The sequence below is a fragment of the Macrobrachium nipponense genome, chromosome 29 (genome assembly GCF_015104395.2).
Source record: "Macrobrachium nipponense isolate FS-2020 chromosome 29, ASM1510439v2, whole genome shotgun sequence".
In the NCBI taxonomy this organism is placed as follows: Eukaryota; Metazoa; Arthropoda; class Malacostraca; order Decapoda; family Palaemonidae; genus Macrobrachium; species Macrobrachium nipponense.
Genome location: NC_061092.1, coordinates 19508203 through 19531141, shown reverse-complemented (window position 1 = coordinate 19531141; position 22939 = coordinate 19508203). Strand labels below are relative to the sequence as shown.

The following is a 22939-nucleotide window of genomic DNA, read 5'->3' as shown; positions in this document are numbered from 1 at the left end:
GTTCCGCATGGAGACTTCTGCATCGGTGATGTCTGCCCTACGTCCAGGAGATTGGATGGTCTCCCTGGACTTACAAGACGCCTACTTCCATGTTCCCATTCATCCCTCGTCAAAGAAGTACCTTCGTTTCGTAATGAAGGGGAAGATTTTTCAGTTCAGGGCCTTGTGTTTCGGCCTATCCACAGCTCCTCAGGTTTTTACGAACCTAATGAAGAATGTAGCGAAGTGGCTTCATTTAAGGGGAATAAAAATCTCCCTTTACTTAGACGACTGGCTAATCAGGGCCAGATCGGAGAGAGGATCTAAAAACGACCTTAGACATGATTCGATCTCTAGGATTACTTGTAAACCTCGAGAAGTCTCAGATGATCCCCAGCCAGAACCTGGTTTATCTGGGGATTCAGATGGATTCTCAGGGTTTTCGAGTTTTTCCTTCGCAGGAAAGGCTCATACGAGGCTTTATGAAAGTCTCAAACTTCTTAGGGAAGGAACAAAGTTCAGCGAGGGAATGGTTGAGCCTTCTAGGTACTCTTTCCTCGCTGGAACAGTGCTTTTTATTGTAGTGTCTTACCAAACAATTATAGAGCCGTGATTTCCACGAGCGGCAGGATACTAAATTCAAATTTAGCGCGTCGGCGTCGCCAGCACTGGTGGTGATGACGTCATCTCCCTCCACTCGCGGGAGAACCAGGTACAACTGCCCAGGTGAATCCAATTCTTTTCCTGCCGGCGTCCGGTGAACATCGGTGGTCGGTGCGGTTGGATGACTTTGCTTCGCTTTTTTCTTGTGGATTTGATCTTCGGAATTGGTGAAGTACTCTTTTTTGGCGTTGTTGTTATTTTGCTTTTGTTTAGGCGTTGCCATGTCGGATTCTAGTCCGTCGGGAGTTAGGTTTTGCATCTCAGGATGTAAAACTAGATTATCCAAGTTAGAGTATGATTCTCACACTAAATGTGTTAAGTGTAGGGGACAGGTTTGTTCAGCAGATCGAACATGTAACGAGTGTAGTGATTGGACTGATTCTCAATGGAAGTTTTTTAGTTCATACTCGGAGAAATTAGCTAAAGACAGAATTAGAAAAGCAGCGCTTAGGGAAAGTAGACTTAGCTCTGCTTCGTCTTGCGATGCATCTGTTCCTTCTGTTTCTCCTCAAATTGTTATGGTCTCCTTTAACTCACCTCCTATTCCTCCTACTAATCCACTTCTCCGGCTTCCCGTGTAGTTTCTTCCGACACCATTGCCAGTCTGGGAATCGAGGTTAGATCAGAAATTTTCGGTACTAGCGAATACGGTTTTGCAACTTGGTAATTCAGTTAAGACGTTTTTGGAGAAAGAGGCTTCAGGTAAGAGTGTAGTTGAGGGTGCGTCTGTCTGTCCTGACACGTCTCCTAGACAAAGGTCACTGTCCAGCTCCCCCGCACCGGGGAGAAGACATACCAGAAGTCCAAGGGAGTCGATCGGGATTTGCCCACAGACAGGCGCCTCTCTTGTTGAGCCTGTTGCGCCTCAACAGGGCTCGGTTAAGCGTTGGAAAGGTGTTGCGGTCAGGACGCCTTTCGAATGATTCAAGCGATTCGTCTCCGGTCGTGCGGCGCTCTTGGCGAGATTCGCCCTTTCGCGTCCCTTAAAGAGGCGTTCAGGCGCGATTCTTCGCCTCCTCCAGTCAAGCGGTATAAGGAGCCTGAGAGTAGGGTTGCTCCTCGGCCGTTAGCGGTTCGTTCGTTGCCTCAATCTGTGCCTTTTTCGGCTCATCTACTAGTAGAGATTGTAGTTTTAGCGCTGTAGCTAGCAGTTCTAAGGGTGTTTCTTTAGGCGCTTTTTTCGTCTGTTACGCCTGATGCGCCTGTTTCGCCTCGAATTTCGGCGGCTCCGAGCGAGGTGGCAAGTAGTTTTTTCCGCCTCCTGCTGAACATTTAGGCTCTTCCAAGCCTACGTTAACTGTTTTTGATTCGTCTCTGGCGCCTTTGCGCAAGCAGTTAGAGATGTTAACAACTGGATGACTGAGTCCAAGGGTGGTTCGAAACCTTCAGATCCGGTTGTAGTTCCGTCTACTTCTTCGGCGGTTATCGGAGAATGAAGAAGAAGTAGAGGAGGAGGATTCACATCACCTCTCGTGTTATTCACGTCTCCTTAGATTTCTTCTGGTATCTTATCCAGATTATTTTGAGAAAGCGGCTCCGCGCTCCCCAACTTCGACTTTTTTGATGAGGAGGAAAACTTCAGACCCTCTCCTCCCAAAACTTGTTCTATCTAAAGCGGTTAGACATTCGTTGAAAGAGACGGAGATCAAATGGATGTCTATGAAAAGAGACTTAGGGAAGGGCTCTTTTGCTTACCCTCCCTCTAAGTTACTTCGTAAGAGGTATAGGTTTTATGTAACTGGGGAAGCTCCTTCTCTGGGAGTTTTCTGCCTCCTCCCAGGGAGACTTCTCCAGTTTAATCGACTCCTCTAGAAGATCTGCTTTCGCCGCAGCGAAAGTTTTCTTTACAGCGCCTGAGTTGGACCACGTTGTAAAGAATCAATTTAAACTTTTGGAAGTCTTTAGCTTCCTTGATTGGTATTATATTGGCGCTTTAGCGGCCAAGATCGAAGACTGTCCTTCTCTTTCTCAGGAGTTAGCGGAGAATTGGATTGGTGTTCTGTCCTGTGCGGACAAATCCATTAGGGATGGATGTGATGAGTTAGCTTCGCTCATCGCCTTTGGTACCCTTAAGAAAAGGCAACTTGTGCTCCTTTTGTGAAAGATAACCTCTTTCCAGACGACGTAGTGTTGTCAATTTCGTCTGCGCTAGATAAGAAATCTACTTCGAATTTACTGGCACAGTCTACTAAGAGACCTAAAGCTCCTGTGGAGACTGTTCCTTCGGTTTCTCCTCTGGCCCAAGCGCCTTTTCGAGGGAGAAAACCCAAGCGCTTCTTTCCGCGCCGAAGTCGAATTTGCGACCTCAGTCTAAGGCCTCGGCCAAGGTTAACAAACCTTCCAAATGAAAGCTCGGTTCTTCATGCACCAGTGGGAGCCAGGCTGGCTCTGTTTTGGGAGGAATGGAAAACAAGAGGAGCAGAAGCCTGGGTAGTGCAAGTACTCAAGTTCGGCTATCGTATTCCTCTCGTTTCACCTCCCTCGCTCTCACCTGTGCCAATTCCATTCCAGGCATACTCTCCGGGCTCAGACAAATTTCTGGCGCTAGCCGCAGAAGTGGAAGCGCTTGTTCTCAAAGAAGCGATAGAACAGATAGAAGGGGATTTTCCTCCAGGCTTTTACAATCGCCTTTTTGTAGTTCCCAAGTCATCAGGGGGCTGGAGGCCGGTTTTGGATGTGAGCGCCCTGAACTTGCATGTCCAGAAAACAAAATTTCATATGGAGACCACTCGGTCGGGTTCTGGAGCTCCATCACGACAGGGGGATTGGATGGTCTCTCTGGACATGCAAGACGCTTATTTTCACATTCCGATACATCGCGAATCTCGGAAGTACCTGAGGTTCATGTTCGAAGGCAAGGTGTTTCAGTTTTCAGGCGCTTTGCTTCGGACTAGCGACCAGCTCCTCAAGTTTTCACCAGGGTTCTATCCCCGATAGGAAGCTGGCTGCACATATTAGGAGTAAGAATCTCCCTCTATCTGGACGATTGGCTTCTCCGGTCGGAATCAGAGAGTCGGTACATGAAGGACCTTGGAACAACTCTGGATCTTGCCAGAAAGTTAGGAATTCTGGTCAACAAACAGAAGTCCCAGTTGGTTCCATCTCAGAGCATCCTTTATTTGGGGATGATTCTGAATGCTCAAGTTTTTCGGGCTTTTCTGTCCCGAAGAGGGTTTCAAGGCTGTCTGGAGACAGTTCAGGAGTTCTTGGACAAAAAGGTAAGTTCTGCCAATCAGTGGATGAGGCTCCTGGGCAAATTGACGTCAGTGGAGAAATTTGTGACGTTGGGAAGACTGCACATGAGACCTCTGCAGTTTTTCCTGAGAGCCTCTTGGTGCAGGAAGACACAACCAGACTCGATTACCTTTCCTGTCACAGATCAAATAAAAGAGGACCTAAGGTGGTGGCTCTCTCGAGCAAGGTTGGAAGACGGGTTAGATTTACGACCCATCCTCCCGAACCTACAGTTCTTTTCCGACGCATCGGACACAGGTTGGGGAGCCCTACTGGGAAATCAACGGACTTCAGGAGCTTGGTCGGAGAAGGAGAAGAAGTTCCACATAAATGTAAAGGAACTGTTAGCAATTTTCCTGGGGCTCAGACAGTTTCGGAGCTTAGTAGAAGGTCGAGTAGTGGCAGTGCATTCCGACAACTCACGGCTCTCTCGTACGTGCGGAAACAGGGGGGGACTCAGTCTTTCTCTCTATACGAAGTAGCCAAGGATCTCCTCCTGTGGTCAAACGAAGCGAAGGTTCAGCTAGTCCCGAGATTTGTTCCGGGAAAGATGAACGTCCTGGCGGACGAGTTAAGTCGTCAACAGCAAGTGTTACCTCTGGAGTGGACTTTGGACAACAAGATTTGTCAGAAACTTTGGCGCCTTTGGGGACGACCGTCAATAGACCTGTTCGCGACATCAAGGAACACCGTCTTCCTCTCTTTTGTTCTCCAGTCCCAGATCCTCTAGCTTGGTCGGTGGACGCAATGCTGTTGGATTGGTCGGGTCTGGAAGCTTATGCATTCCCTCGTTCGGTCTAATAAGAGAGGTGCTGAACAAGTTCATGTCGCACAGCAATGTAACACTAACGTTAATCGCTCCCTTTTGGCCCAGGAAAGAGTGGTTCCCGGACCTTCTCCAGTTGTTAGTAGACTTCCCCAGACTTCTTCCTCCAGAGAAGTGGCTTCTCAAACAACCTCACTTCAAGAGGTTCCACCAAAACTTGTCCGCTCTAGCTCTGACAGGGTTCAGACTGTCCGGAATCTTGTCAGAGCGAAAGGATTTTCAAGAAGAGCTGCAGAAGCTATCGCTCGTTGTAGGAGAGAGTCTTCTAACAAACTCTATCAAGGGAAGTGGAGAATCTTCAGAGAGTGGTGTAGAAGTGCTAAAGTCTCTACTTCTGCGACCTCTTTAACAGAAATAGCAGATTTTCTTCTATTTCTTAGGAACTCTTAAGAAACTGGCTCCTTCGACGATCAGATGGAATATAGAGCCATGCTCTCTTCGGTTTTTCGACTCATCGAAGGTTTGGATATTTCCTCCAATTCAGATCTGTCGGACCTCATTAGGTCTTTCGAAACCACTAAGCTCCCGCAAGATACAGTGGCTTGGAACTTAGATGTGGTGCTTAAGTTCCTCATGGGGCCACCTTTTGAGCCTTTGAAGTCGGCTTCACTCAGGAACTTGACTAAGAAGGCACTTTTTCTTATTGCACTAGCTTCTGCTAAGCGTGTCAGCGAATTGCACGCTATAGACAAAAGAGTCGGTTTCTCTCAAGGCAATGCTGTATTTTCGGTATCTTTGACCTTTCTAGCCAAAATGAGAATCCTTCTAATCCTGGCCGAGGAGTTTTGTGGTAAGGAACTTATCTGATTTGGTTGGACATGAGGAGGAAGAAAGGCTCTTATGTCCAGTCAGGGCTATTAAGCAGTATCTGTTTGCCACTAAGGGTATTAGAGGACAATCTTCTAAGCTCTGGACCTTGGTTCAAAATCCCTCTCGTCCTCTTTCTAAGAATGCTATATCGTTCTTTATTAGAGAGCTTATCAGGGAAGCTCACTCGCAGTCCGAGAACGACAAGCTCTTTCCGTTCTGAGAGTTTAAAGCTCACGAGGTTAGAGCAGTGGCAACTTCTTTAGCATTCAGAAGAATTTATCTTTAGCTTCGATTCTTCAGAGCGCGTTCTGGAGATCGAATTCGGTTTTTGCGAGTCATTATCTCAAAGAGATAGAAACGGTTTTCGAGAATTGTAAAACGTTAGGGCCGGTGGCGGTTTCTGGCATGGTGTTGGGAGAAACGGCACAGGGGTCGTCACTCTATGCTAACTTTTCACCTTGAATAGGTTGTCGAGTTCAAGGGAAGCTGGGGTACTGAGTACCTGGGATACTCACCAGTCTGTTAGGTCAGATTTTACAATGGTTGGGTATATATGTTTTTAAATCTGGTGTTGGTGACAAATGTTTTGTATGATTGAATTTCTGGTCTTAGCCCAGGCAAGGGCAATCTTTGTTGTTACTATCCTCCGTCAGTCAGCCTTGACTCGCTTGAACTACGGAAGGATTCCACTCCTGTAGAGGCTAACTTTGGTCAAATTCCAATTCCTCTACAATAGTAAGAAGAGCACCGACCAGAGGCAGTAACAGTCTGCTGTAGCTCTCTTACAAGGTAAGGTACAACAGACACCTTGAGTGTTTACTGGTATTGCAATAAATGTAACCATTTAAAAATACTAGTGGTCCACTGAATCCCACCTTCCCATAAATGTGTAATCAGCTCTATAATTGTTCGGTAAGGACACTACAATAAAAATGAAATTTTCATTATTAAAATGAAGTTTTATTGTATACTTACCGAACAATTATGATTATACCCACCCACCCTCCTCCCCTTAGGTGGACGGACGGGCAGAAAGAATTGGATTCACTGGGCAGTTGTACCTGGTTCTCCCGCGAGTGGAGGGAGATGACGTCATCACCACCAGTGTTGGCGACGCCGACGCACTAAATTTGAATTTAGTATCCTGCCGCTCGTGGAAATCACGGTTCTATAATTGTTCGGTAAGTATACAATAAAACTTCATTTTAATAATGAAAATTTCATTTTCCGTTGGGAGGCTTCACATTCGCCCCCTGCAGTTCTTCTTAAAGAAAGTATGGAACTGGAAGACAGGGCAACTTTCGGACTTGTTCCATATACCTCTCGAAGTAAAGAATCACTTGAGATGGTGGGTAACCCCTCTCAAAAAGAACGAGGGAGTGTCCTTATCCGTGCTGAACCCAAACCGAGTGTTGTATTCCAACGCTTCGGAAATGGGATGGGGTGCGACGCTAGGAACGAGAGAAGTGTCAGGCACCTGGACGAAGGAACAGGTGTCATGGCACATCAACTGCAAGGAATTGATAGCCATACACCTTGCCCTCAAGTGCTTCGAATCAATAGTCAGAGACGGGGTGGTCCAGGTCAACTCGGACAACACCACCGCTAAGGCATACATCCGAAAGCAAGGTGGGACTCATTCGTTCTCCCTCTTCGAACTGGCGAGGGATCTCTTGGTCTGGACAAAGGAGAGAAACATCATCCTCCTCATGAGATCCAAGGAGAGAGGAACGTGAGAGCAGACAGACTGAGCAGGAGGAACCAGGTCCTTCCCACAGAGTGGACCCTCCACTCAGAGATCTGTCGAAGTCTTTGGGCTCTATTTGCCATGTTCCTCTCCAAAAGGATAGACATCTTCTGCTCTTCAGTAGAGGATCCGAGAGCATTCGCTGTCGACGCCTTTTTACTAGATTGGTCGGGCCTGGATGCATACGCCTTTCCCCCATTCAAGATTCTGGGCGAAGTAATCAGAAAATTCGTGGCCTCAAAAGGGATGCGGATGACTCTAATAGCCCCATATTGGCCAGTTCAAGATTGGTTCACAGAGGTACTGGAATGGACGGTGGACTTCCCCAGATCTCTTCCAAACAGAGCAGATCTGTTCAGACAACCCCACTTCGAGAGGTATCATCAAAACCTCCCCGCTCTCGCTCTGACTGCCTTTCGACTATCGAAAGACTCGTCAGAGAGAGAGGCTTTTCTCAAAAAGCTGCAAAGGCTATCGCTAGAGCCCGTAGACCTTCGACTATACGAGTCTATCAATCGAAGTGGGAAGTCTCTAGCCTTTCAAAGGAATATGTCGCTGAAGAATATTCTCGAAGCGACATATTGGAGATGCAATTCAGTTTTTGCATCTCATTACCTGAAGGATGTTAGTGTAACTTATGAGAAGTGCTTCTCTCTCGGTCCGTTTGTGTCAGCGGATACGGTGCTGGGACTTGGAGCAAAGACTGATCCTTAATTATGTGTATGTACGTAAACCCTATAGTTAGAGATGTTCTTGGTTTTCGACTGTCAAAGGCACTACGTAGACGTCACACAGGCGGCCGTTGCTTTTTGTCAGAAGGAACTGAGGAATATCCGACAAATAAGGGTGTAGAAAATTTTTTTTTGGTACTTGTGTGTGTGCGTATATTGTGGTGTTGAGTTTTTGGGTTGTTGTCAGGAGTTGGGGATACTCCTTACAATCTTTAGAACTAACACAGGTGTTAGGATCAGGTGGTCGGGATGTATGTTTTTGCTCCTCGTATATGCTTTTAAAGCAGGTGTTTTGTCATATTAGTGGATTAGCACCCATTGACAAAGGCCATTTAGGCTCTGCCGAGTAAGTGGATAACACCCCATTGGCAGACCCACAAGATCTCTTAGCCATAGATCACTATCTCGCTGAGGCTCTTGAAGCGAAGCAGACTCCTAGGCAGTGGCCACGAAGTCTTCCGCTTAATCAGGTAGGAACCAAGGTTTATTTGTACCTACAACATATGTTGTTTACCTGTCTATTTCAGTATTTAGCTGTCTCTTACCCACCACCGAGGGTGCCAATCAGCTAAGTATATATCTGACAGGTAATTTGAATGTATAAAAATGATATTGTTATGATACAATAAAGTTTCATACATTCAACTTCCCTGTCAGATATATACTTAGCTATAGACTCCGTCGTCCCGATAGAAATTAGAATTTCGCGGCACACGCTACAGGTAGGTAGGTCAGGTGATCTACCGTCCCGCCGCTGGGTGGCAGGAATAGGAACCATTACCTTCTAGAACCAGATTTTCTCTATCGGTTGGAATGTAAACATACGTTTGCGGTTCCTCCTGACTTGATTTTCGTGTTTCATCGCCATCGATCTTCTGGGCTGTCTTTTGCAGGGAAGTACTGGGTCTTTGGTTCGGCATACGCTTTTATTAACTTTTTTAATTAATTTCGCTTCGAAATTTCGAAGAAAATATTAAGTGAAACTACCGAAATTATCGGTAGACACTCACATAGTTTGCAAGAAAGGGAATTATTTATTTATTCATTATTACATGTAATAAAGGTTACAACTTTATTGAGGAAATATTAAACTCTAATTTCCTACTTTAGGAAGTCAGAAAAGCATATAACTAGATACGGTTACTTTAGAAGCTTTAATAGCGTTTGTGCTAACGAGCAGTTAGAGTATTAGCAGTGTTAGTAGTTGTTGCATCCTCATCACCTTCTTACTCCACAGAAACTATAAATTTATATATGCAAATTTGTAGATAATAGATGTAGCTCAAAATGTGAGCTCTTAAAAGTGAAACTAGCAGTTGTTGACAGTTTGCCCGTTGTTGGCATTGACATTATTGTCGGTAATGACTTAGCTTTATCCAAGTATGTGAATCCTGTTGTGAGAGAGATTCCAGTCCCTGAAATGGTAGTAACTAGGTCAGGTTTAGATACAAACATAGACTTAGGTGGCGAGGTTGATCTTGGCATTAGTGTGGCTGAGAGACCTGACTATCAGTGGTGGCAGTGATAGCGAAGCTGAAGGTGTAGCTGTTGAGAATAACGTAGTCAATGTAGTGGAATCAAGTAATATTTACTGTGATGAATTAGGCACTAACCTTTTGAATAAGGATGAGCTAGTCAAGTTTCAGAGAGGAAATCCGAATTTTTTAATGTGAGCTGGATGATGATCTCGATAACGTGTGTAAGGAAATGTTTTGTTTAAAAGACGAAGTTTTTTGTCGTTATGTTCGTCCTAAGTCAGGTAGTAAAAAGGCAATCACTGAACAATTAATGGTTCCAAGGAAGCTTTGTGAACTAGTTTTGAAGTTAGCACATGATGAGCAAGGACATTTGGGAGTAAATAAAACTTTCAAGTGTATTAGTAGGGCATACTTTTGGCCTAAAATGAGAAGTGATGTGAAGAGGTATGTTTTAAGCTGTCAAGAATGCCAAATTGCCGGAAAACTGAATCAAGTAATTCCCAGAGCTCCGTTGTGTAATATTCCTTCAGTAGGTGAAGCTTTTGAGAATGTAGTTATCGATATGGTCGGACCGTTGCCTAGAAGTAAGGGAAGGAGTATATATCTGTTGGCAATCATTGATAGACTAACTCGCTATCCAGAGGTGATACCTGTAAGCTGCAATACAAGGACCGTAGTTAAATGATTGTTAGATTATTTTTCTAAGTTTGGTCTGCCTCGCACTATACAGAGGGATAATGGTAGTAATTTTGTATCCTAATATTTCAGGGATAAAATGAAAGAATTAGGCATTAAACTCGTAACTTCCACACCTTATCACCTCGAATCACAAGGCATTATGGAGCGGTTTCACCAAACGTTAAAGAGTTGTTTACGAAAACTGTGTAGTAACTTTGAATATGACTGGGAAGAAAAGTTACCTTTTGTTCTGTTAGCTTTAAGGTTGGCACCGAACGACACTACAGGATTTAGTCCTTTCGAGCTGGTTTTCGGTCACACTGCTAAAGGTCCTTTGGAAATTTTAAAATGTAACTTAATGCTAAAGAAAGTAGTGAGGACTACATAACCAATCTAGAGTATTATAAAAACAATTCAAGAGATGCTTGGCATATATATATATGACTGAGGAAGTAGAAAGAAATGAGATTATCAGAGAAAAGAGAAGAAGGAAAAGAAAGGATAAGAGAGGAAGAGGACGCACGAGAGAGAGCGAACGGAAACAAAGTCGTCCATAGTTGGAGAGAAAGAGAGAGAGAGATCCCGACATTGAGCAACCCTTCAGAGAAGAAACGTCCTACAAGTGGTTTTGATGAGTAACCCACCCTTCAAGACTAAGACATTTCTTCCTGTAGTATGAAGTGAAGAAGCCGTCTGAAGTTTCTACTGTCCCCTTCTGTGAAGCCCTCGCTTCGAGCACTGATTTCAACATCTGCAAAACTGGCCAGCAAGTGTTTCATTACCGTACTGTTTCCCCCATTTTACATATTGTCAGATTTAATTTTGTTATGTAAATAGGAGAAACCATTTTGCATTTATCTTTGTTAATAAGCTTGTAAATAAACTTTTGTTCTGTTTGAGTTTCTTTCCATATACGTATCCCGAGTTTCAATTGTTGGTGTTGAATCCTTTTTGTTTATTATATTATAGAACCTGAGTGGATCTCGGTCTGTAACAATCATGTAGGTGCTCGAGTGTGTCTTTCGTGCACTCGATGGTTCTACAAGATGAGTGCATTCCAAGGTGGAATGTGCTACCTGGCAACTCAGCCTACGGAGTCACACAAGGAGCAGTGACTGCCTTCTCAGTTACTGTTTCTGTGCTTGACTGTTCAAATTAGTATCGTTTCTCCGCTGTTGAGGTTTAACTGCTAATTCGGATCTCTGACCGGCCATCACAGACTTAAGTCTCTGGTTGGCTTTGAATTCTTGCTTATGGGTCCTTTTTTGTACTCCACATTTGCCATTGTGAAAATCATTGGACAGAGAGATTTGTCTCTTTAGACTCCTAATCATCTTTCTGTTTACCCCACGAGAAGTCTGTAAGTCTGCTTCGTCACAGTTGATCCATAGGACACTGCAATGATTCAGAATGATTTCTCAGACAAACAGAGAAGTTTTTGTCTTGCATATTCATTTTCTAATTCGTTGTCTTCAATTGCTAATTTTCACCTGGAATTGGAGTGACGTTGGAAGACTTAGCCTGAGAGCTCTGCTTCCAGTGTGAAGAGAAGAGTTCCTCCGAGAACCTCTCTCTTTGTATAAACGTGTTGTCTTGTAGTTTATATGGACTTCATGTTTAAAATATTGTTGTGGAGTGTTTTTTGGCCTACTTAGAAGCAAAGCTAAGGATGTAAGACCTACCTTTACCTCCTTAGTTTTCAGGTGTTGATTGCTCTTTACGCCCATTCTTCCATCGAACAACTGGAGGCGTGAGCAATCTTCGCTTTTATCTTTTATGTAGGTTTAAAAAGTGTCAAATTTTTTTTAGTATCTTGTGACCATTTTAGTGACTGCCATGGCATCGCAGAAGGAAGCATTGGATGTTCTCCTATTATTATCTCTTCACTTTTTCAGCAGTGTTCTGAGTTTGGAGAGCCAGATTCATAGTGGATGGGTCTTGATTTTATTTCAGTGTAGGTGTCAGTGTTTTCTGGTTGTTTTATTGAGGTGCTGTGCCCAGGGCAAGGGCGGGCACCTATCATACTTTGCTAGCCATAGGACTGTTCTCACTGCAAAGTTTTCCCTAAGTAGGAGGCGACTCTTGGCTCTACCACCGCCACCACTACAAGTTAAGATAAACACCAACCAGAGGCAGTAGCTATTCATTTGCATAGCTCTCTTAACTGATAGGAACAACAAGCATTGTTTTTTCAATGCTAGCAACTTTTTTATTTAAAATTCATGACATGATTTAATGCTTTGGAGTAGAATATGTCCATGATCCCACCTCCATTCAGTGTGGAATCAGTTACGTATATAATTACTGGGTAAGTCACATATACAAAAATTATATTTTTATAATGAAATTAGATTTTGTATATGTGTACTTAAGCAGTAATTATATGATCAGAGCCCGCCCTCCTCCCCTCTGTTGGACATTATGCATAAAACAGAATAACGTGATTAGCTAAGTCATTCCTAGTATTGCCATGAGGGGACGGCACTGTATACCTACACTGAGCCATCGAAGCACTACCTGCGAAATTTGAATATAGGTTGCTGTCGAGTAGGAAACTCTAAGCTATATAATTACTGGGTAAGTATGTACAAAATCTAATCTTATTATGAAAATGTCATTTTGATGCTTTATTTTACAGATTTTTTTATAAGGTTGTATTGACTTTTTACAGATGCTAATGCTGTTCCTCCTGATATAACCCCTCAAGAACGTAAAGCTACATGCTTGATGACTGTTAGACTTGTACAGGTCAGTAACTTCTTGGCTTATAAATGATTAGGGTTTTGGAATATTTGGATGAATTTATGGAAATTATAAAACTTCCTGTATGTTTTAGGTTAATTCAAGTGTCACGCTGAATCAGTCAGAAAGTTTATGGGCAAGTATTAACAGTGGTGCCTTCATACAATCTACGATTTTATGCTTGTGACTTAACAAGCCCCTTAAATAAGCTAGTTTCCACGTATGACTTAACAAGCACCTATTGTGAAGTAATTTGTGAATTTGCAATTAGGCCAACACATTTTGATTTGTTTACCATGCCTGTGATACTCATCACTTTCCTTTGTAGACTGAAAGTGTGGAGGTTGAAATGTAGTAGGAGAGATGGTGGTCATGTTTGGCCTGTAATTACTGAGTAAGTTTAATTAACCCTTAAACGCCTATTGGACGTATTATACATCGACTAAAATTGTCTGTCGGGTGCTGAACTATCAGCTCTCTCCAGAAACCCAGGCCATGTCGAGTTCCTCCCGTCAGGGGAAGTCCTTCTCTCACCGGACAGGCAGTTTTTAGCCAAAAACGAGGACCCACAAAATAGGTGGACTCCTTGGAAAATCCTTCCCCTTACGGAAGATAGTTCTTTATGTCCTGTCTATACTCTTAGAACCTTCCTAACCAGGACTTCTCAAATAACTTCAGGCCCTCTGTTTGTTAGAGAGAAAGGTGGTACAATCACCTTAAAAGGCATCAGGCAACAAATTCTTTACTTCATTAAACAAGCCAATCCGGACTCAGTTCCACATGTCCATGACATCCGGGCAGTTGCCATGTCTATTAATTACTTTCAAATTATGAACTTTGAGGACATGAAGAAATACACGGGTTGGAAATCTCCGGCAGTTTTTAAACGCCACTATTTGAAGAACCTACAGGCCCTTAAATTCCTAATTGTGGCGGCAGGAAGCATTGTCCTCCCCGAAGATCGGGGTTGACATCCTACCTTTCCCTTCTGTTTTTCTTTCTCTTTCACTCTCTCCTACCTACATGACTCGCTCGTACTCCCCATCATCCTCTTCTCCAGGCCGGGTTAGACCTGTTCATCCCGCCACCGGAGCTTATATATAGTATAAATAGTTACTTGATAGTGCCTTATTGGCCATACCAATTGTGTCTTGCTTAACCTCCAGTTTATTTGACTTCACAGTCTTATATTATAATTCATATTATATTATGATGTTAGTTTTAAGTAGATTAAGGCTTAATTATAGTTGAAGTAGATTAAGGCTTAATTAGTTCATAAGTAATTCTATTTTTATACAACTTTAGTAGTAAATAATTTCTATTTAATCTTACTTTGGGTTTTATTAACCCCCTTTTGGAAACATATCTGTTAAGCTTGGATATAATTCTCTAATGTTTTCACTGGCCGACACATCGATCCCAGGAAAGGGATTTTGACGTAGGAAAAATCTATTTTTGGGGGAAGACCTGTGTCGCCCGGTGAACCTAACCCTTTATTATTTTTTACATTCCCTACCCTGGTTAATCCAAGCAAAAAAAAAATTACTACTCCAGGAATGAGAAGAGCGCGTGGGTATTAGTAGTAGTGGCGAGAGGAGTTGTTGGTGGGTTTCGTTGTAGCGGTTCCCACCGCGGAAGGGGATTTTGGGAAGGAATCTTCTAAGTGGGGAAGGCCCTGTGTATTGTGGTTTCCACAACGCCCCTTTACTTATACCGACACCCTTTGGGGTGATCTTGCTGAGGGTAGTAACTACAGCATAACATGCTAGCTTTTTCTCTGGTATATCTAGAAGTAGGTATATAGAAGTATTTATACTGGAAAAATGAGCTACAGGGGCTTTCCACCAGGCGACACAGGTCTTCCCCCAGAAATAGATTTTTCCTTCGTCAAAATCCCTTTTTAACACCACAAAACCACTAATGTCCACTGAATCCCGAGGGACATCAAAATGAAATACACTTTTGAGTAAATTACCACCAATATAAAGAAAATAAACTCATGCACTTACATCGCCATAGGACCGAAATCAGTACCAGCTACACTTTCAACTGCACATAATCAATTCCCGTTGATATAAATTCACTTTAAGGAAGTAACCCCCTCTTCCCCTAAGTGTCCAAACACTAATAGTTTATTTATAGTCAAAACCAGGCAGAGAATAAACCCATTGGTGACTTCGAACCCATCTGAAATAAAGAGACCATAATTATGACATCAATTAAATATTAAAGTTAGTCAGTAAAAAATGTGTGCCGCACCTCACTTCATTTTCTCTAGACTCAAGTCATTGTCACTTCAAATGTTAACGTTACCTTGTCCGACGGACCTGCAACACCTCTTCCAGCCATGTTCCACACACTGTTAATCAAAATCAGTGAGTCTCCCCTTTGCAATTGTCCTTCAGATTTTATGAAATTTTCTGTTCGTTACAAACACACACACACGCACCGATTGGCACACAATAGGCATGCATGCTTCATGCATGAAACTCGTGATCCTCAAAAGGTGTCTCTGACCACAAAGCATCTTTGAGGAATCCAGCATTTTGCACTTGTCTCTAACTGGCAAGAGCTAAGGTTAACAACCCGATTAGTACTGTGCCTTTAAGACATTTATACTTTTATTTGTATTTTAATTTTTTATTTTAATTGTAATTGGTTTTATTAATGTTTTTAATGAAATGTGATTTTGCATTGTCATTCCCTTTAGGCTATATCATTACCTTCATTTACATTTCATTTACCCTTAAGAGCTGGGCTTAAAAAAACACATGCAGCACCTCAGACTGGGCAAACTTTGAGGTTGGCCAATTTAAGGTAAAAACATCAATGGAAAGAGGAAGATTTGCAAAGGCACATGGTGTAAAAAAAAGAAAAAAAAATCTAGAAATTCTCCCTACCTTATATGAAATGTTGGAAATTACTATTTACAACCGTGGAACTTTTTTTCTTTTTTTTTTCTAGACAAAATTTTAGACAAAATTTTACCAAGTAATACTTGTTTTTTCTAATAATAATAATAATCATTTTTTTATCATAATTGCATCTCACACAATATCATAACAGTTAAGAAATAACAAATTTTGAGTATATTTATTGTAAAAGAAATATTTATGTAAATTTACAGAGATCAAAGGTGCAATAACTTTTGGGATTATACATATTTTTTCTAACAATTTTTTGTGTTCCTTGCAAAATTACAATTATAACTGACACTATCATAAAGAGTAAGAACCAAAACCAACAGCAATCCCTTGGTATATTTATGAGCAAATATATGAAAAGTCATGTGAGAGAGAGAGAGGCACTACATGCTCCCTTGAAGTCAAGTGCACACCTAATTCATGAGGTGCCTAGAATCAGTGAGCTGAGCCAGTCTAAAAGTTGCCATTAGTAAATTTATGATGTATTGAAGTAATGGAACCTCTTTCCCACCCCATTTCTCCAACCGATGGGTGTAACATTGATACTCACCTGTTATTTTTACTCATATGAGGGTATCCGTCCATTAAGAGTTAATCATTAAATTATTTATTTCATTCCACTATGGCACTGAATAACCAAAATAGGTCCCAGTGTCTAGGCTTGTCCCTAAATTTCATAATCCTTCCATCCAGCCATCCATCTATTTTGGGGAGAGTGATAGTGATGTTTGTGAACTGATAGAGTTACTTAAGGATACAAACATTTTATATTTGCCTCAATAGTTCTGAGTCACTTGTCCTCCTGTTATCATATACTCACCTGGTATCATCCTTGTGCACTAGAGAAGAGACAAGTGGCTATCTCTTAGTCTTATTCCATTTCCCCTTTTACTGCCTAAGTTATGTATGTTCTCAAGGTCAGAAAAAGTAGTAGCTCAAGGAATGTCTACAATTGAGCATCTCATTGCACTCCCCCAGTGGGAGAGTTGACTGTCTTATCTAGAGAAGGGATGTGGCGGGATCACAAGCTTAAGAGCATGCAGCAAATCTCCCCCACATAAACTTAATCTGTCTGGCTACCAAACCCACCCTCAATCACACTTTCCTCTTTACATTACAAAATACAGCAGGACAATTGACCCATACCTACATACAGAACAAAAAAAGCACAAACAGGTACTCATCTCTGGCTTCTGATACTTAGGGCTAGGCTGTGCTGTCCGCTGGATATAGGCTATAGGCTAGCCGACACACAACCACCGCTGACAGCCAAACACAAACCAACCACCTGAGACCCACAACCCCACAACAACTAAAAAACCCAACAAATCACTGCAGACGAACACCAACAGCCTGAAAGAACACGACAACCACACTACTTCCCCCAGCACAATAACCCGCCAAAACCAACACTGCCCCAGCCACCACTCACAGACACCGGAAATGCACCACAAACCTCTTCAACCTCACCCAACCAGACACACACACTCACAACAGCTTCACAACCCAAAAATCTATCAAATAACACCAAAACAACTAAACACCAAAGGATAACTGCTGCCAAAACCGACACTAACTCCACCAGACGCCTCACTCCTTACGACTCTCGTAACAGACTTCCACTGACTTCCTACATGCTTCCGACCGCCATTTAACCATTTCCATTCATTCTTCCACCAATCTCTCTCTCTCTCTCTCACACACAGAACCTTTGGAGATGTTGTCAAATATAAACTATCATTACTCCTCCATATTACCTCCCCCATTACATTTGACAACATCTCCTTACACTCACAACATCCACACTAAATTGCCTTTCGCAACACCCAAGGACGCTCAGATGCAGGCCCCCTGGATCTTGTTTGAGGACCATCATACACTCCTTCAGTTACATCGCCATTCACTTCTTCCAAACCACTTTCTTTCAAACTCCCATTATCTCCCTCACTACCATCCTCCCAAATTCCATTCACTACTTCACCGATGTCTTCTAACTCTGGTTCCAACATCTCCCCTATTTCGGCCACCAAACCACTCAGTTCATCCATACTTCTGTCAAACTCCTGCAAAGACTTATCCATCCTATCAACTACCTCCTCACTACTAAGTTTCCTTCTCACTGAAGTCTTATTTGTCCCTTTCAACTCAAACCCACATACACTACAAGTATCATTCATTCCCCCAAAGTCATCCGTAGCACACGCTTTATCAACCGTTTGCACACTACCACCAACCCCCTCACCATGCCGTTCACGCTTTTCCCTTCTACATCCTCTCTCCAAACTCTTCCGTTTTCTTCCATACTCAACCAACACCAACTGTCGATCTCCCAGACCAATTTGTTCACCGACAGTCGGCTCATACTTATTCACCCTCAACCACTCACTCATTGCATTCTCCCGAACATACTGTGGTACTTCCCTCCACTTACGGAGCTGGTTATGGTGTGCCCTAACCTCATCCATTCCCCCACCTACTCACAATTTCCCCAAAACATAACTCAATCCACTCGGTCCCACTTCCAAAATCTCAAAAGGCCCTTCAAATTTCTCCCTTACTTTATTCACATTCATTCTTCCCATCTCAACCACCTCTTTCAACACCTTATCCCCAATCTTAAAACACTCAAACCTTTCACTCGCTTTCTTCCACAAATCCCGATCACCTTCTGACAGACCCAACCGCGGTCTGACAATCCTTTCAAAATTCAACACATATTTACAAGGAGACATACCTATACTCTTCTGCAGTGTGGCGTTATATACCCAAACTGCACGTCCTATATACATATCCCAATCCCTGTCGCTCTTACCCATCATTCGCAAAATCTCAGTCATCGTCCTAACAGTCCTTTCAGCCAACCCATTTGCACTGGTCATATACGGAGTAGAATACACATGCACAATACCCCATTCCTTCAACATTTCTTCAAATTCCCATCCCACAAACACAGGTCCATTATCACTCAACATTTTTGCCGGCTTATACACACACATGGGCAACATCACTTGACCCACCATTCGTGCAACAGTTTCACTCCTCTTATCTTTGATGAGAACCACATAGGCAAATTTACTCATGTGATCCACCATCACAATCATCCCCACATGTCCTCTCGCAGTCCTAGGCAAAGAAACACAATCAATCATAAGCATTTCAAATGGCTCTTTCATCTGCAATCTCAACACAGGTGGACTTGCATGCACACTCTGATACTTTCCCCTCTAACAGTCTTCACATGTGACAGCCACATCCACACAAATCTTATTCAACCCAGGAGCATACAATCTCTCTCTCATGCATTCCCACAACTTATTTTTCCCCATATGCCCAAACCGATCATGCACCAACAGACACTCACAGCTGACTCAACAGAAAACACCGGCACATACACTTCCTTGTCATACACCCCTTCCTGATGCAAAAAATACACTTATGTTTTTGCACACCACAAAACGTTTAGCAACCCTCTTATATACATCCAACTCACATGGCCAGTCTTCCACACGCACTCCTCCCAAAACACATTGTCCCAACACACTTATCTTCAGGCACTTATTTTGCATTTCCTCAATCTCTTCCTCACTCAACAGATCATTCTCACTCCTAGCAATATCAATCATACCCACAAAGTTTGCTACAAACACATTACCATCTTGAATCCTAGCTACTTGTCTGCCCCCCTTTCTAAGAATTCCATTTCCTATATCTACATCTATATCGTGGATCCTCAAAGCATCTATCCCTATTAAAAAGCAAGATGGCATATCATTTTCTCCTATAACTATAAAGTTATGCATTAATTCAAGATCTCCCAACCTAACCTTTAACCGTACCTCTTCCCATACCAAATAACTTCCTTGTCCCAACCCATGTATTCTCACACTTGTAGACTGCCTTTTCACTTCCCAATCACATCTCTCAAGTTCACTCACCACTGACTCACTCACCAAGGAAACTTGTGCCCCTGTGTCAACCAAACTACAGTACTCACTATCATTTACTTGGACAAACGTCACCATTTTCCCTCGAGTCCCATGCATACACACATTCTCTACCACGTCCACCTGGTTATATCACATCACAATCCTCCTCATCACAGTTAATTCCCCATTTCCACAATTCTGACTCAGATCCCCTTCACAGTCCCTTTTTGTAACCAACCAATTACAACCACGTTCCCCGCACTGAATCATCAAAACCCCACGTTCATTACCTGTACTCACCCTTCCTCGATACTCAACCGGTCTGTCTCATCCAAAATACAACAACACTTTTATTCCAAATAACTCAGCTACTGCTGACAACAATTCATGCAACATTTCTCCTTCCCCACCTTGTTCCTCCGCATATGCCACTTCCTTCTGCACATCACTCATCAACTTCACTCGCAATTCATTCACACTACCGGGTACCTCTTCAACCAGACCCTTACCTTCCAAGTTTTTCAATGCTGAAAACAAACATTCACACACTCTGTCATTCTCTTCAAACCTCTCTTCTACAACCAACCCTTCAGGTACCATATTCGGATCCCAGTCACTTTTCACAACACCACTGTCCTTACCATGCATCCTAGACATCGTATCAGCAATCACATTTTTACTCCCTGGCACATATTCTAAGCTAAAATCAAACTCACTCAAATCCTCAATTGTCCTCGCAATCCTAGCATTCACACTTTCCTTCTTGATCATATAAACTAACGGCCGATGATCTGTCCTTATGACAAATTTTACCCCAAACAAAAACACTTTCAATGCTTTCACACAAAACCTTATTGCCGCAAGCTCCTTCTCAACCACCGAATACTTCAGCTCTGCTCTATTAAAAGCTTTACTCACATACGCAATCACTCTCAATTGTACCTCCCCATTCACCTCTTGCATCTGCACCAAGCATCCTCCCATACTAAACTTACTAGCATCAGCATACAACTCAAGCTTACTGGCATCCTCACCATAGTCTGGAAAAGCCAAGGTGACGTCCCTAGCAGCAGCCTCTTTCAATCTCTCAAATGCTCCCACCATTCGCTCATCCCACCTCAGCTTAGTAAAATTTTTCTTCCCGGTCCATTCAGTCAACGGCTTCCCTATACCCGAATAATCCCTAACAAACTTCCTCCCGAACTCAATCAAACCCAAAAAAAACCCTTTAACTCCCACACGGTCCGGGGACGTGAAAACTCCTTTACTTTTTCCACAAACTTTTCACTCTTCCTTACACCACTCGCACTGACCTTAAGACCAAGAAATTCCACTTCCCCAGCCAACCACGTACACTTCTCCAGCTTCATTTTCACTCCAACCTCTTCCAACCTTTCTAACACCTTCTCAAGCAGTTCCACATTCTCCTCAACAGTCTCACTTGCAATCAAAACATCATCTATAAACACAGTCACCTTCTTTCTATCAAAACCAGCCAAAACTACATTCATCGCCCTCTGGAAGGCAGCAGGCGCATTAGCCAACCCAAAACTTAACCTCTTGAATTGATAGTGGCAGCTACCACTCGAAAAAGCCGTAACATGCCTGCTCCCTTCCTCAAGAGGCATCTGGTAATAGCCCCTTACCAAATCCAATTTTGTGAACACTCTCATCCCATGCATCTTATACACACAATCAGACACCACATTCATCGGGAATCGCTCCTTCACAGTCACTTCATTCACCTTCCTGTAATCCACACACAACCTCAAACTCCCATCTGTCTTGCGTACTGGGACTATGGGACTATTCCAAGCACTCTCGCTCCTCTCGATCACTCCCACTCTCTCAAGTTCCTCACACTGTTCCTCAATCTCTCAGGCAATAGGCTTAGATCCCCTGAAATCCTCGTCACCCCGACTCAACGCACCCCGCCTATTCCACAACATCTGCATCAACCGCTCCCTCTCGTCATCACCAACATTTTCATCCACCTCAATTCTTTCTCTCAACTCATCATACTTCCACTCATCACTTTCTTTCATGCTACCTGTCATCACCCGCCGCACCCTAATATATCTGTCGTCATCCACATCCACCAACGTATACAACAAACCCACACAATCACCTTCACGTATACCCCGCACTCGGCAACGAGGCAACGAGGCCACAAAAACCCGAGGATTCTCCATATCCAAAATCCTGTCGCACACATGCACGCTCGCTCTTACCAACTTGTTCGCATCCACACCCTCAACCACATATGCACACTTGTCACCTTTGACAATCCCAAAACTATTGGGCCACGCAACTTTCACACTAACAACTTCTCCCAGCACTTTTACACTCTCTTTCGCAACCAACGGCACTCCCTTCCATATTTTACTGCTTACCCCTCCATCCCGCCTAATTCCAAGTTACAAACCCTCCATTAGTTACATTTCCCCCTTCCTTACATGGGGCAAAAAAAAACTTCAAAATCATATTCCTGCTCGGATGACCACCATCCCACACTTCTTCAGGAACCTGTATCCTAACAACATATCATACTTATCACTCATTCCCTCGATCACACAAAAGTCACCTTCATCCATCACTACCCCTTCGATTTCTACATTTTCACGCAACATTCCCACCACAGGCATACCCAAATTTCCTATTCCTCGTACCTCCCCTTTACATTTCCTAATTTCACACTCACTCCGCAACTTGTCACGTCCATTCTTAAAAAGAACACTGACACTGCACCCAGTATCAATCAAAGAAACCAAACACACCCCTTTGCACCTCACTTTTACACTCATACATTCATGAGCTCTTCGTCCAAACCCTTTTTCATGCAACAATCCTTCACGCACATGCATCACTCTTACTGACCGCACACCAGAGGACCCACCCAACTGAATCCCCTTTGTACCTAGTTTCCCGAACTCCCAACCTGACTCATTCTCTTTCGCCTACACACACTCGCCACATGACCTTCCATTCCACATTCAACACATTTTGCCCGCTGTTCCTTACACATCCTAGCATAATGCCCATTCTTCCCGCAATTACCGCAAACCTCAGTCACACGAGTACCTTGACATCCACTTGCTATATACCCTACTTGCCCACACCCGAAACAAGCTCCCAACGCCCACCGACATTCATTCTTCTTGTGCCCTAGCTTTCCACATCTGTAACACTGCTGCTCTCGTT

General features: G+C 43.2%; 1 protein-coding gene across 1 annotated transcript in view; it reads left to right on the top strand.

Annotated features, from left to right (window-relative positions):
- The window catches only part of LOC135206170 (anaphase-promoting complex subunit 5-like), a 621184-nt gene that overhangs the window by 288430 nt on the left and 309815 nt on the right, over positions 1–22939 (top strand). The window contains exon 2 of the mRNA XM_064237464.1: positions 12825–12894. Within this exon, the coding sequence (XP_064093534.1) occupies positions 12874–12894 (21 nt within the window). The 5' untranslated portion in view covers positions 12825–12873. The remainder of the gene's footprint in view (positions 1–12824; positions 12895–22939) is intronic.